The following is a 16,009-nucleotide window of genomic DNA, read 5'->3' on the forward strand; positions in this document are numbered from 1 at the left end:
TTTTACACATTATTTAATCAGGTATCATATGTGCTGTTAATATTACTGCAAATAAGTGCTGGAGATGCATACCAATTAGAAAAAGCTGTTTCCACCTGTTCTGCCTAACGTCCATGAGGTTTGCATGGTGGTGATTTCTTGGGAACACCGAAGATGTAAGTTTAGCAAATAAGCCAAACCCATTTTCAATACAGTCATGAGATAAGAGCAAAGACAAATTGCTGCAAAATGTATTTGAAAAAGGATCTTCAATATCCTCTAAGTGGTTATTATTAGTAGTAAATAATAAAAAGAGAACCTCTTACCAAATCTCTTACTGTATTACCCATTTCATTTATGTGTCTTACCGGTCTTTCGTGCTCAAGGATTGATGACTTTCCCGGCTCATATTCAAAAATACTTCTTGGTTCAGAACGGAACTTGCGAGTATCTACCTTTCTGTCAGGAGGATCCCACTCGTTCCTAAACAACAAACACAAGCAACTGAGCTAATTTACTGTCATCACCACATGCTTTACAGCTCTGTACAACAGAAACCTGCAAAGCCAAATCACATTCAGAATGGTTACTCTTTCCAGATCTCAGCTGTGGAATGTCTAGCCAGGCATCCCAGTGCTTCACTGTATCTTCTTAACCTGTTTACAGCAGGTATGCTCAGTACAGCAAGAAAAACACTAGAGATGTCCAGTCTGTGCTCACTCATACTTTTATTTCAACTAGTAGACCAGTTTAAAAACTTCCCTGCATACCATGTCAAAATACCATGGCACTGCAAACCATTGCAAATAACTATACATGCTTCGTGCATTCTACTAATATAGGCAAGTGGTAGATATTTTTGTCATCACGTAATATGATGATAAGGCCATATTGAAGAAGCTATAAAATTTTCTGAGGCAAAAAAAGAGGAATTATTTAAAAAGACAGTGTAATGGTCATTATCCTGATCTGTAGGAGAATTGCTCCTGAATATCCTTATAAGCAGTATATTGTTTTTCTATCTTGAATCGATAAACAAGAGGAAGAACTTGGCAGTTGAATTCTGAATAGAAATGTATACATTTTCTCTATAATTACAAACTTGCTTTCAATTTAATAGTGCTATCCAAAGAATAAAAACTAACCCATACCACTATATTTTTTCAATCATTTACTATGTCATATTATTTTGGGAGAATACTTAGCTAGTTACAGTGAGAGCTACCTTTTCATGGCAGTTCTTGTAGTACGTACCTCCACTGTACTTGGAAAACTGTAGCTCAAACATATTTTTATTTAACTCTGTGTAAAATGACCCACTGGTAACTCAAAGGTTGGAGGAAAGGGAAGGGGAGATACTACCAGCTATTGCCTGTATTTATGATAAGAAAGACCACACACTGATTAAATTTTATCAGTTCTATTGGTCTTTCTGGTGTGACTTGGTTTGATGTGACCTGACATAATAATGCACATGTCATGTGCCTTAAAAAAATCTATGGGGTAGCTTTTGTTTATAGTATGCTTTCAAGTGCATTTCTGGGACACAGACACCTCTATTTATAAAATGCCCTACATTTCAAGGGAAGTAGCTCTACATGGCTTTATTGTTTATTTTCACTGAGGAAAAAAATTATTTTCAGAGTAGAAAAGGTTGCATTTTTTGAGAATGAACAGGAAAATGGAAATGTTCTGATCAAGTTGCATTATACCGCAAGCCACTGAAGAAAAAAGGATTATACTGAAATTCTGATTCACACTCAGTTCAACTAATTTACAGTGTTCAGCTTTTTATCCTGTGTGGACTATATTTTCGAGCTCAACTGCTAATGCAAACCATATCTTGCCTCTCAGCTATGAAACTGTGATACATGTGGACCTAAGCCTCTTATGTGAGATTTTAAATACTCTGGCTTTATAGGCAATTAAAAAAAGAACCTCTCAATGGCAGGAAAAGATTGACGAGCCATCGCTTTCAGCAGCAGGCAAAGCATAATTAACGTGTTTGGCATCCCCTGGCCTGGAGAACACAGATTTTCACTGCCTGTCTTATCATGCAGGAGATTAAAAGGAGAGGTTAAATAGCCGAGTTCAGTGCTGAGCAGTTATTTCCAAGCTTAAAAGGAACTGCAACAAGTCTTAATTTCTGTGACCAAGGCATTCGGCCTAGCACAGGACAATGTCTCACACGACTTTTAGAGATCAAAGCTAAACAGTTCCACATCTTGGTGTCTTGCTAAAAAAATCTGCACTTCTGTATGACCTGCTAACAAAATTCAAGCCTCATGGCCTCTGCAAGGCAGCCCAACCCTAACCTTTAGCATTTCCTCTTGACAACCTGCCCTCGGCAACAGGGAAGCCAAAATCAGTAACCATCAAGCAATCTCACCTTCCTCTGCAGTGTGTGTATCTACTGAATTACATTTTGGATTGCCACTATCTACAAATTTTTCTAAAAGCCACAGTCGTGTTTTAGTTTTAAACACATACTACGGTCTTCCCTCATAATATTTTATTCAAACTCCTAATTGCTTGAAACTCTTTAATAGAATTAAATTTCTACATATAAATATGTTTACAATGTCCAAGCTGACAAAAATGGTCAAATTATCTTCTGTTGCTTGAGTGTAACCAAGAGAGGTGGGCTTGTAGGCATAGATGAAAGGTAAAATACTACCCTTTTAATATATAACATATAAATACCCACACACATATAAATGCATAAAAAGCATAGTATTACATTAACATGTAGTATTAACTAATGTGAACACTAAAGAAGATTTTTGCTTGAGCTAATACTTACAGATATGCTGAAGTCAACAGAATTTGTGTGCAGGTCTCTTGCATGGTTTTATCAAAAGGATAAGCACTTCTTTTCTGAGTTATTCATTACTAACTTTTTCCAGACTGGACTCTAACCCGTGGGACTTGGTTTTGTGCAGAAAATTTGGATAGAAAACCGTGAGATATCTGAAATGCCTCTTTAATCTGTAAACACTGTCTTGGTCTACCAAAATGAAGATTGAAAAAAATGGGGATATAAAGTACTTCTGAGCTCTGGGGAAATGTGGGTTGACTGCTACACTCTTAACATAGTTTTGGTCTCCCTTGAATTTTGAATTACATAATTTTTTAGATCCATTCTCTTTGCTTCTGGATACAATAAATGGCCTTTCCTACTCAGAGACAAACTATTGAAGACAGCTCCTAGAGTACAGACTGTTCTGAAACACAATAAGCAGGACAAACACACTAATGAGAATAAAAATCCTTAATGCTCATGTTCGCATAATGAATAAGAATAAACACTTCTTTATCACACTGAAGAAATGACAGCACCATGCACGATGCCCAGACTCCTGGCGAAGATCACCCCTCACCACCTGACTGGCCCTTGAAGTCATATTATTCCAGAGCTGCTATTTTACCCTTTGTTATCTTCTGCAATTGGAATGTTGTACTTAGCAAGAACACCTTTTGAAAATGCACTAACTTACTTTTCTGGTGTAGACCTTTGCCTCATACGATGTGGTGGTACTGGAGGTGGCACATGGGGTGGCAGAGGGGATGAGACCTTAAAGGCATTGGAGCTGCTGTCAGAAGCGCTTTTGGACAGTGGTCTGTACGTCTGTGTCTTTGCAGCTGGGTGTGCCTGAGCAGAGAAGGATGGACTGTAGCTACCTAACATAAAACAAAACCAGAAACAGTCATGGCATGAGAGTAAGTCTTAAAAAAGCACAACATGGAATGCTACAAAAACCCACAGTAACTCAATAAAACTACAAGGTTACAAAAACATGTACATGCACATTTAAAAGTACATTGCTGTGTATTATGTAGCTCATTGGAGAACTTAGTATATATTTCTACATAAAATTACAAACACATAGATAAAGTGCAGTACAGTTAAAATAAATTCATTACTAATTTGATGGAGGAGCAAATGGGTGTATATATCCATCATAGCTGTTAATGACAGCCTGTAATTAATCTCCAGGCTCATCCTGTTGCTCAGTTGTTCTACGTTCAGAAGGTAGAGAAGAGGCAGGAAACACACCTTTTTTCATTGTTTTAATAATTCATTATTTTGTGATGATAAGGCAATAGTGTATCTTGAAGAGGATCACAAGAGTATAAAGAGATGTCAAACCACTGACCCACAACAAATCCTCTCAACAGCATAGAAAAAGGCACTACTGAGAGCATGTCGAATGCAACAAAAACTGGAATGGAAATATTTTGAATGGCATTTTTGCAGAAGGCACTATGGCTTTTATGCACATAGTCAATTAATGCTTTCGTGTCTGCTTTTTTTGGAAATAATTTTACCATATGGCTACAATCTTCTTAAGACACGATTATGTATCTTAGATGAGTATGTCTTTTCTTGCAGCTAAATAACGTCAACATGAATGCCTATAGCAAAAATGGACAAGTTCATAAAAAAATCAGTTTTATTATGCACTCTTGCTGCATATTTTTAAGGTGTATTCAATATATTCTTTTTGTCTTTCCATGTCAGTAATTAGTATTTTAATTTTCACACAGTACTTCCCTTTCCATTTCTGTAAGGAAACTCACAAGGTTATTCACAATCTCTAGTGAAAATAAATGCAATGTAATCAAGAAACTACAGTGTTACAATGTCCCTCTGCAGTAAGAGGTCCACAGCTGCAATTAATTTCTGTAGTAAAAATGCAACTAAAACTTGTTTCATTTGTGGGAAAAAGGCATGAACAACTGAGATCAAGCAAGACAATAAAAAGTGTCTCTACAAGCATTATAAAAGTGAGTGTGAAGAGTTAACTACACCATTACTTGCTGACATTAACAAAAGCATCATTTTGAATAGGGAATAATTCCTACCAGTACCGTATGCATATGCAGTATTATACAAGTCTGTGTCGTCATCTACAAAAAGAAATACAGATGTTACAGTAGTGCCATACATGCCAGTTCATCGCAGAAACTGAGCTTTGTTTTTGCAAATACAAACAGAAGACTGGTAGGCAATTAAGCACTGTATTTCTTTTCCTCATCTCATAGGTGCTTTTGGAAGACTCTATCTTCCCATTATACTTACCATAGGCTGTTTTTACCACCTTATTGTTAAAATGGTATCTTCTGGTCCTATCGCTCATATTGCATGCTTACTAAGTTGGCACCAAATTGCAAATTACTTTTTGTCTGTTCTTTTCCCTTCCTCAAGCTCAATTTCTTCCTTTTGTCAGCTCTCCTCTGCTACAGACTGTTAAGCTGTTGTTCCTATCACAAAAGGCAGCCCTAAATATCTACTACGTGACTAGTGTTCAAAATAGATCTTGTAAGCCAACATTCTCCTGCCTACATTTCTTACTCTCCCACTAACATTCTGTGTGACCATACTGAATGTTAGCTCTACCTCAGATAAATAGTCTCCTTCCTTCCAGAGGTATAATGAGCATAATTGCCATTTATACAGTTTCCTGACATCCTTGGTGAAAATTGTAAGGACATTAAAGCTAGCAATGTCACCAAAGCTCCTTTTCAGCAAAACCAAGTAAGATATTCTATGATAACAACTAAATTCAGGCATGAAATTTATCCTTAAACCAGCCTGTTTACTAGCCCATGCTGTTCTAACACTGGAGTTCTCCAAAAGAAAGGCAGTACAGACGGCAGGAGATCTACGGTAGACAATTTCTCATCCCTCAAACTGGACATGAGGAGACAAAGACAAGAACATACTCACCAGGCTTGTGAACCATATGGATTTGCTTGAACATTGTCTTGTACCAATCCTTTGGCCTGTCAACTGTCTAAAAAAACACAGTTTTAAAAATTAACAACAAAATAAAAATACCCATATGTACAGATTAGATCAGACATTTAATGTGATTCTGGACAGAAAGTCTATTATACATTATTCCCTATTCAATTTAGTAATTTTCATTTATTTTGAATGTATTTATGCATTTTATCGAGGAATTCCTGTAACAAATTTTGCAAGACACTGAAGATTTAGTCAGTCTTGGACTCTGACCTTGTGAGAGTACAATGGTTCAGAACACAGGAATTAGTGCTAGATCAAGTAGATCAAGAATTTATCATCTTAGTGCCCTACATCTGATAACAGTGAATGCTAGACTCTTTACAGGAAAATAGAAACACCTCAGCAGTTATGATTACAAGCAGGTAAGAAGAGCTTTTTTTGACCTCCTGGCTTAAATTACTTTCAAAATGTAATTGCTAAATGATGCAGAGAAACTTTGTAATACTACTGAGAAAAGAACTAAGACCACACTATATTTCAGAGTTAATGTTGGGACTGTAAACAAGGAGTATTCCTTTTACCAGTTTTAAAAGCCCTTTCCAGACAACTTAATTTTAACTTGTTTTTCTCTTCTGAGAAAAGTGAATACAATATATCTTTCAATAATCACTCATTTAATGATACTTATCCTTACTTTTGCAAACAAAGTAATCCCAAGAGTCCCAAACTGCTCATATCAACACCTGCTTGTGCTTCTTTTTCTCTCTTAACCCTTCTGCATTTTCTCTTTTGCTGCAATTTTCTTTGAGGTAGGATGATAGTATTTCAGAAGAGTAAGACAAAGGCAAATATGTTTTCAGTACTATTCTTCTTAGATGCTAAAATTTTACTTGTCCCACAGTAGTCAGAAAAGCAGAAGTTTTAATGCAGAGAATAATGGAATCATAGAATGGCCTGGGTTGAAAGGCACCTGAAAGATCATCAAGTTCTAACATCCCTTCCATGGACAGGGACAACTTTCACTAGGCCAGGTTGCTTGGAGCCCATCCAGTATGACCTTGAACACCTCCATGGATGGGGCATCCACAGCTTCTCTGGGCAACCAAAAAAAAAATTATCTTCGAACCTCATGGTACACGGAAAATTCGAAGGACCCCTCTTGAAGTGCATTATCTTGCACTAGCTAATACTGTATTTCCAATCACTTTCCTTACTCCTCTTTACCACAAAAAGCGAAAATCTACAAATTCTCCCCTACAGAATACGGGACAATTTGAGTGTGTTCACCACACGCTGCCATCTTTACTAAATCACACTTTTGCCACAATTACTTGTTACAGTTTCTGTATATAATGAATATGTTTTGTTTACAATGGTGAGCTCTTACTATAAGGGACTAGACAGAAATGCTCCTGTATTTTGAGGACTCATAATTGAATTCTCATAAAATTGCTACTAAATAATATTAGAACAATGCTTAAAAGAAGAGCTGACATTCAGTTGAAGAACTCGGGGATTTCCCAGGTAAGAAAAAAATTCAAGCAGAGAGTTATGCTTTTTACCTAGACCTGCTTGCAAGATAGAGATAAAGGAGATCCAGTTTTGTCAAGATAGGTCCCTTCCCCCATCTACCAATACTGCTGAGTTCTGCCAAGAACAAGTTATTCAGAAGCAGATTGGGGTAATTTTAATATTGTTTCCTGAAGGTATTAAATATCTATACCATCGGAACTTTGGTTAGAATAATTTAGCTGGACTTGAAACAAGTATGCTGTTTGGTGCTCAGGATAGTATATACTCAAAAGTTTACTAGGCCAGGAGGTCTGAAGGAATTCACGCTGATGGGCATACCCTCCCTGCTTCTCCTCATTTGCCACAGCAACAGAAACCTGCACCAGTCCCATGATACTGAGACTGCCTTTCTGATTGTATTGAGCCAAGAAGAGTCTTCCAACCAGTGGTAGCTGAACGAATTGCAAATAATGCATAAATACTACTGCTATGTTCCTACTGTTCGTCAAGCATCGCCAGGTCCTCCACAAAGTCAAAGGAGGCTCCCACATAGAGATCAGGCATGGAGAAGCTCCCACATGATTAGCGAAGATGCTTTCCCAACATCTTTCCGGACATTCAAATGTTTGTTTCTCTCATCATCTTCCCCTCAAACCACTCCTAGGCGTTTCAAGCCTCAGCCAGTAAGTTGGCTTTAAGTTATAAACCAGATAGGATTAGCTAAGAAGTAGAATACATTAATTTTGAAATACATTTTCTCAACTTATATTCACTAATCCCACACACCAATATAGTTTGAGGAATTGACAGTATTCAATACTATACATTTAATATATTATAATGCACCAAGCCATTCAGATGCCATCCTGCTTTGCATATATTATAGCTGATGCAATTAAATGTTGGAACATAGTGTCATAATATGTGGATAAAAAAATAAGCCAAATAGCACGTAGAGGACATAAGAAGTAACTGCAATTGCTTCCTAGGAGGAGTCCATAATCACTGCAGCATTGTAATCATCCATCAGGAAGTATGCAATTAAAGGAGGCCTCTATGACCCTGAGATTAGCTCAGTTGGTGGGAGCAGGGTGCTAATAATGCTTGGATCCCCGGATCAGCTTTCACTTAAGAGCTGGACTTGATGATCCTTGTGGGTCCCTTCCAACTCAGAATATTCTGAGACTTCCCGTGGGCTTTTTTTGGGAGGGAGGGGTTTGCTTATTTTTTTTTCAAGCTGGAATATTACATCACTAAGTATGGAAAAGAAACCTAGTGGGACTTGACTTTTTTTTCATTCTTACTAAGTAGAGGCCTTTTCAGTCTACAGATTAATTTTGATAGTTAGATATAAAGCAATCATTTTGGATAGACTAAAACAGTACAGTCTTTCATGACTGCTTTCCATGAATCTGTTTTTTCCTTTCCCAGGTGCCCATCAGTGGTAAATGGTGCTATATTTGATCGAATGCTTTTCTGAGTGAACAGCATTTTACCCTCTCTTTTTCAGAGACTTCACTTCTAGTGTCTTGGAATTTTACCATCTTTGGGGCAGGGCTTGGCACAAAGGCAGAACCTAACAACGATCTGAATTTTCAGACTTGCATTTCCCAGAGCTAGAAGGAGCTAAAGTGGCATAACAGGAACATGCTGAAATGGAATGGAAGGAGCTAAAGTGGCATAACAGGAACAAGCTGAAAAAGCTTTATAGGAGTCCTTCCCTTCTCAGAAGCCTGGGACAGAATGGGTTAGCAGGAATAGAAAGAAGAGAACATAATTCTGTTTTCCTTGCCTAAACAGCTGTGACAAACCATGTTCTGAGAGTAAAGACAGACTTGGAGGAGAGAATCACATCTTCCAAAATCTCTCTACTCCTGAAAAGCACTCAAGGTCTGGAACACAGATATTCCTGATTGCTTACTGACAAGCTTAACTTTGAGCAGCACAGCATTTTGGAACACAATGTGTATGTTACCTATCATCCATGAATCTTCATGTACTGCTTTTTTGATAGACTGTTGCCACTTTTGCAAAGATGGAAGAATAAGAAACTTCTAAACTTTACATGCAATGATAAATTGAACTAATTTGAAAAATTCTCTTTTCAGATGGACTGAGGCTGAACTTTCTGGGAGAAGATTCCTATTTGGATTGCTCACTGACCTTGGAGTAAGGGCAGGTGACATACCCTACCTTCTACTATTAATGGAAAATGCAATTTTAGCACTTTTGCAAGGTGCAGCATATTTGAGTCTTTTGCTGACAATTATACCAACTTTGTTCTTGCACAGCTGGGGTACACAGGGCTGAAATACACTCATGCACGCTTCAAGTAATCTCAAATGAGTATCTTGAAAACAATTTTACTATCGGCTGTGTCTTAAGGCAGCAGAATAAGGATGCAGAATACCACATCAGACACACTCTTACACATACACACACTAGCATAAAATTTTAATTTATAACTCATTGTGAGAATAATTTCTAGAAGACTAAGATTACAGGCTATCAGGTTTCTTGAAATTGAAACATAAAAAAACCCAGAAGAAAACCAGCAGCAAAATGTCCTAATTCAAACAGAATTACATTTTTAGGAGAAAATCTCAGAGACTCAGATCATACAACCCAAAAGTTAAATATAGTTTGGCAGATTGCCAGCTTCATTAGGCACACTTAAGGGGGATTTCTGTTATAATCTTATATAACTGATACGCACCTTATTAGAACAATCTGCTACTAAAAAGGCACAAAACCAATTACTATATCCAATATAAAGCAAAGGGACTATTTCCTTAAAAAGAGGACAGGAACCTAGAGCATTGTTGCAAAGAAATGTCTTCATTTTTAAGAGATTCGGATTGTATTACTATTTATGTCAAAAATAAAGCAAGAAATGCCAGAGTTTCTCCCCCATTCTTATAAAAATTGTCCCCATCTTACCACTTAACCTGATTTTTACCTACTGATTTTCTCCATCAATTCCTGATTTCATCAATTCCCCTAATTTTTCAGTCCCTTGAAGCAGTTCTTGGCAATAAAATACAGCCCCATATGTCAATATTGGCAGACAGGATTCATCCAACAGCTGCTACATCCCTGCACCTCACTTAGACTTCACCTGCAAGGGCTCTGACGCTTTCATCCTGGCTCCCACTCTTCTCACTTTCTCCGTCCAGCACAGCAGTTCTTCTCTTGCTGGGAAGGCCAGTAAGTGCTGCCTTTACAGACCTAGTGCAACTGCCTCTGTGCTCTCTGGAGCAGCCAGAAGAGGCTGCCCTGACAGCAGAGTGGAAAGAATGCTTCAGCATAGTGAAAACAAAACTCTTCAGTTTGACATCCTGGGACCACTCAAGCAGTGACCAGCGGCAGATGATCAAAACTGGGCTGGTCACAATGAAAGGGCTCCCCAGCTATTCGTTTACGTGTCACTCAAGGGCACAATGATTATTTACTGCACTGCCACGAAAATGCTACTCCCTTAGACTGCCACCAGAACAAAACTATGCATTTCCACGCTACCCTGATGACATGAGAACACTGCCCCAAGAAATGCAGAAGCATAAGGTTTTTACATATACACACACACATACATATATATGAAGATTTGTGCACACACACACACACACACACATACATAGTATGCATAAACTTTATTTTAGAAATAAACCAAATGCAATTACCGTGCACCTCCAAAAGGCAAAAACTACAAGAGACACAAGAAAGATACAAAATTTTGGCTACTTCTAATTAAAACTAGAAACATGAGGTTGCCCAATTATGCTCCCATCAGCATTCTTCTTTTCGTCAACACACAATATTATATTCACAAGGCCGCTGATTACGCACGCTGTATTCCAAATTATATAAGAGTAGAAGAATGTGAAAAACCCATTACCAACAATCAGTTCATTGTATGAGTTCATACACAGATTTCCCAGAATTTCCTACCGTTCTAATTGCTGTAGGGATTCCAGATTCATCTACCGGGCCAATCCCTGCATAATGTGGAGCTTTAATTACTGTAATTTTTTTTTCTTCTTCTGAGGATCTACAGATTGGTATTGTACTGGTGGTGGTGGTGCTGCCAACATTCTGAACATGCTGTGAGTATGTCTCTGTGGACTCTGTAAAGATAACATGACAGAATATTGTGTAATGACACAATAATCATACTTGGCAGTTAAAACACACTTCCCCATTTTAGTATGCTGTACAAAGACTGACAATCTTAATCCCACACATATACATTATTTTAAGAAATACCACCGTAACTAGGGCTTTGCCCTACTTAATGTTACATTAACAGAATTATAAACTTATTTAAGGACTAGACAAGCTATTAAACTCAGAATTAGAGTAGAAGTACTTTTTCACAATGCCTTGCTCACAAAAAAGAGAAAAAAACCCACAAACACAGCAAAATCTATTGAGAAAGGTGCAGCAGCCTTTCTCCTATAAATCAAACTCTTGCACCTTTTCTACCCATTCCTTGGAAACTAGTGACATAATTTCAAAACTTCCACCCCTAAAGTCTAGCAAACTATAGAAAATTGCTTTTCTGTAAGCACAGCAAACAGCCTTGCACAAAAACTTATGTGATATGCGCTTAGAAACATGAAGTTTTGATGCATTAACATTTTTAAGAAACAAATTCTGACATAAAATGTTCTTCCCTTAATGTGTGTTGATATGTTTATGTGACTCTACATATAATCCATAAAAATGGTCTTCGGTAACCCGGCACCTGCAGAGCAATCTGATGATCCACCTACAGTAATTCAGGTGAACTGTGCAGGCTGCTGCTGTTTTGTAGTGACTTGCAGTATTTCTACCCTTCCCCCTCAAATCTTCCTTTATAACTAATGAAATTAATACATCACTATTACCATTTCCTTCTAAAATGCAGAGTACTTTACTTAACAAAGAACACCTCAGTGCTGGGATGTGACACGAAAATTTGTACTTCTGCAGACAACGCACACTTTCCTGTATACAGGAAAAAGAGCCCTACTCCTTCAGGCAGCAGGTTTCAGTAAATTAGTGGGCTGCTATGACAAAGCCTCTATTTTGCAAGTGCAGGTACAGTGAGACATTTCCACTGCAGGATAAATGAATGCAGGGAGTGAAAATACATGTTCTAACACTAATGGTGACAGTTACAATTTCATGTAGCATTAATATCCACTGATTATTCTGAAGAAAAACAGATGAACTGTAATACGAGTCTGCAAAAGGAGCTCCGGTGACTGAAAGCTCTAATTTTAATTTGAATATTTCTGCTCACTCCCACTGCAGTGCTGGCTTTGGTATGGCTGTTTACTCAAGTCTGAAATCCTGTAAATAATTCAGTGCTACACATATATGGTGACGGGCAACTCGGTGTGGTAAACGTCTGAATATTTGGAACTTTTTCCTAAAATGCATGATGTTAAATTTAGAAAACATTTTGGATTTGATCCTTCATTCCTCACAGGCCTCAAACTAAGACCATCAGAGGGATTTTTGTATGAGCAAAGAGAATTAAATTAGGCTGTTACTGTGGAAGACAGAACTTCAGGATCATACAAGAGTGAAAGTCATGGGAAAATACGTATTTTAGGTATATCCAAACCAGTACTGATAGGTTTTTAGATCAGCAACCTGGAAGCAATCAAAAAACCTAGAATTCTGGGATGTGGAGAAACCCATGCATACAGTTTTTGTACTTATCACTATGATGACAGTAGCATTTTTCTAAGATGTAATTCTCAGAGTGAGAACTGTCACCTAATTTCCCTGCAAGCACAACAAAAATGTAAACTCTGGGACCACATTAAAGTTGTTTTGCATGTATAATCTTATCTGAATATGCAAAACACTAGTAGAAAAAGCAGCAAGGAAATCATTCTCTTGGCGAAACAGGATTATACTGGCAAAGAGCCTAAGGCTGATAATATTTGGTTTGTATTTAATTTTTAAATTAAAAATGTCCTAAAAAGTAACATGGACAAATTTTAGATTGATGTGGCTTTAGGTTTTTAAAAGCCCAGAGCCCCTCCCTTTGCTGACAGTATTTCTGCTGAGGAAATACGGAAGTTGTGGGGAGGAGCAATGTGCAAAGTTGGCCCTTGGTTTCTTAAGGCTAAATCTGAAGGGGCTGGACAGGTTGAGCTATTTTGATAGACATCCCTTCTTTGGTAAAGCCAGTAGAAAATTGGAAAGAGGTTAGCCCACACACCTAGGTAATAAAACTTAATAGCAACTCCTGTTCAGGATCACTACTGTACCTAACAATAAATGCTGTTGTTTTTTTGCACTTACTTCCCAAGGAAGGTGAATAGACAATACCTTCATTATGAACATGAAGCACTTTGCAACTGTTTGCAGTCTTTGCCACATGAATCAGAATATGCTGTGTAATGCATAAAGCAAACATTCTGTGTGAGGCTTACCCATCATCCTGCCATGCTGCATGATAACGATGTTGGAATTGAGTGAAGCTGGTGGAGGGTAAGCTGAAGAAGGGGAAAAAGGCCTTTGAAAGTGACTCACTGGGCTGGCAGCAGTGCCAGAATTCCCATTCACTGTGATCTGAGCCTGAGAGAGACAAAACAATATCCCATTAAACTACACACAAAGCCCTCCGACTGCTATCCCAAAGAAAGAGTGATGCAAGACTGTCATCCACGCAACAATAACCAGTTGTCAGGTACACAGCCATAAGGCAGCTGCATTCACTGAAACACAAAACTTATCACAAAGGGTGCAGAATGTGTTCCTTAGATACCTTGTACCTCCCCCCTTCTCTCCTTGTGTGTGCTGTCTGTGATGCAGGCTGTCATGGGAAGGTGATGGAAAGATCACGGTCAAGGCAATGAAGATGGCACAAACAAGGTTTGCAGATGTCTGACAGCAATATAAAATGAAGATGGCAGTAAACGCTCCTAACATTGTGTGACAAAGGCTGTCTGCCACAGATCCCTCACACCAAGAGACATATTCCCTTAGTGCCTATGCTCAAGCACTACTGATATTAATGGGAACTTCTGTGCAGACTGAAGGGAAAAGTCTCATTAGGACTAGCTGAAAAGAGTGAGCGAAAATTTCTTTAAAAAATGGAAGCCAGCTGGAGTGACCATGGGATGCTGATATGTAATCTATCACAATAAAAACAAACAGCACCAATTAAAAAACCCAACAACCCACAACGACAAAATGACAGAACAAAATCAAAAATGGGAGAGCTATGCAAACTGGCAATAAAGCATTAAGCACCTAAAGCCATTTAGGCTTCAGTCACTAGAGGTACTTCACAAGAGTAAACTACCTGCCCCCAGGTTTAGAATCCCTGCATTGGGGCTGTATCACTTTTATGGGGAGTATTGAAAGAATCAAAACTGAGATACTGACAAAGCACTGAATGAAATAAGAGGGTAGTGAATATTTCAGCAGAAAAGCAAGGGAAGCTCTCTGCAACATCTCCTTTAATGCAGAACTGTTCTTTAAATCTGAATTGGAAGAACTACAAACTTTGCTCAGTTGTATATAACAAATGAACTAAAACATGCTGCAGATGTAAACAAGAGACTACCTGAAGCAGAAAAGCATAAATAAAAACATATTAAAATGCATATTATTTTTACAAATAAAAATCAAATGATTCATGACCTTCTGTATACATTTTTATTTCAGAGATTACTGAATTGATTTGAAATTTTTAACACCTTGGCCTCCTATAGCTAAGAGAGAAAAAAAATTTCTGGGTCTTATGCAGACATCGTGTGAACTCCTAGATGCATTTAGGGGTTTCTTATTTTAAGGATGCCTGTTTTCATGCGTGAGCTGAAAAGCTTCTCTTGTGGTGATGTCTCCATTGAAAGTTTTGTGTTTAAATGTCTCCTCTCAGTAAATTCTAGAATCAAAACTAAGTTGGCTTTTCTTACATGATCCTCTCCTCCAAAAAACCAAAAAAACCAGCTTGGGAGATGTAAGAATAGAAAAGCTACGTAACTCAAAAACAGCATTTCAAGAAGTATGAAGGCATGTTTTCAGATAAGGTTTTAAGATGAGGCCAGCCATCTCTCCTCTACTTCAGGCATTCACCCATTCTCTTTGCCTACATATTGTCTTCATGGGAAAGCTTGTTTCTAGGGAAGGCAAGGTGCAACTACGTGCAGAGCCTTACACCTTCTTACTCATTTACTATGGCTTTTGTTTCTCTGAGCAGAACTGGTGTGAGTTTTGCAGACTGGAAAGATACTCTTATGAATTTCTGCAATAAAAAATTTAGATATTCCTTAGAAGGATGTTACCAAATAGCTCAGTTAGACAGCAAGGTACTTACACTAAGTAGTACACAATATCATGAAAACAGGACCCACACAAGTAGTTGAAGGACATCAGTCATAAATGTGTATGTGGCATGCTCATACATGACATTTTTGGGTTTGCTTCTAAAAGTCTTAGAGAGGATCTCAGCTCAGCTATAATTTCTTAGTTTCTAATGATTTTCTCTTTGTGAAGGTGGCTATTTAATTTGTTTATCTGATGCATCTTGCATGGTTTATAGGGCTAGCTATAAAAGACAGTTTTACGGTTTCAAAGGCCTTTCCCTCCCTTGGAATCATTTGGTAGTTACTGTTATTTCAATCTGAGAATTTTAGGAACTTTAGGTCCAGGTGACAGTTTATTCCCAGATTTTACAAGGAAGTGAAATAATTTAAGATACCTATTCATGAATTAGACATTTTGCTTTCCTAGGTAATCTGTGGGGGAAGAAGACAATAT

General features: G+C 37.9%; 1 protein-coding gene across 43 annotated transcripts in view; it reads right to left on the bottom strand.

Annotated features, from left to right (window-relative positions):
- The window catches only part of SORBS2 (sorbin and SH3 domain containing 2), a 198,610-nt gene that overhangs the window by 43,983 nt on the left and 138,618 nt on the right, over positions 1-16,009 (bottom strand). For 32 of the 43 annotated variants that reach the window (XM_039550401.1, XM_039550403.1, XM_039550402.1 and 29 more), the window contains 6 exons: positions 13,675-13,819; positions 11,192-11,367; positions 5,711-5,777; positions 4,846-4,890; positions 3,477-3,660; positions 348-462 (listed from right to left, as the gene is read on the bottom strand). In XM_039550401.1, the coding sequence (XP_039406335.1) occupies positions 348-462; positions 3,477-3,660; positions 4,846-4,890; positions 5,711-5,777; positions 11,192-11,367; positions 13,675-13,819 (732 nt within the window). Of the gene's footprint in view, positions 1-347; positions 463-3,476; positions 3,661-4,845; positions 4,891-5,710; positions 5,778-10,361; positions 10,600-11,191; positions 11,368-13,674; positions 13,820-16,009 lie in introns of those variants that run through there. The other 11 variants (XM_039550408.1, XM_039550415.1, XM_039550427.1 and 8 more) reach the window with 6 other exon arrangements.

The sequence above is a fragment of the Corvus cornix genome, chromosome 4, assembly GCF_000738735.6.
Source record: "Corvus cornix cornix isolate S_Up_H32 chromosome 4, ASM73873v5, whole genome shotgun sequence".
In the NCBI taxonomy this organism is placed as follows: Eukaryota; Metazoa; Chordata; class Aves; order Passeriformes; family Corvidae; genus Corvus; species Corvus cornix.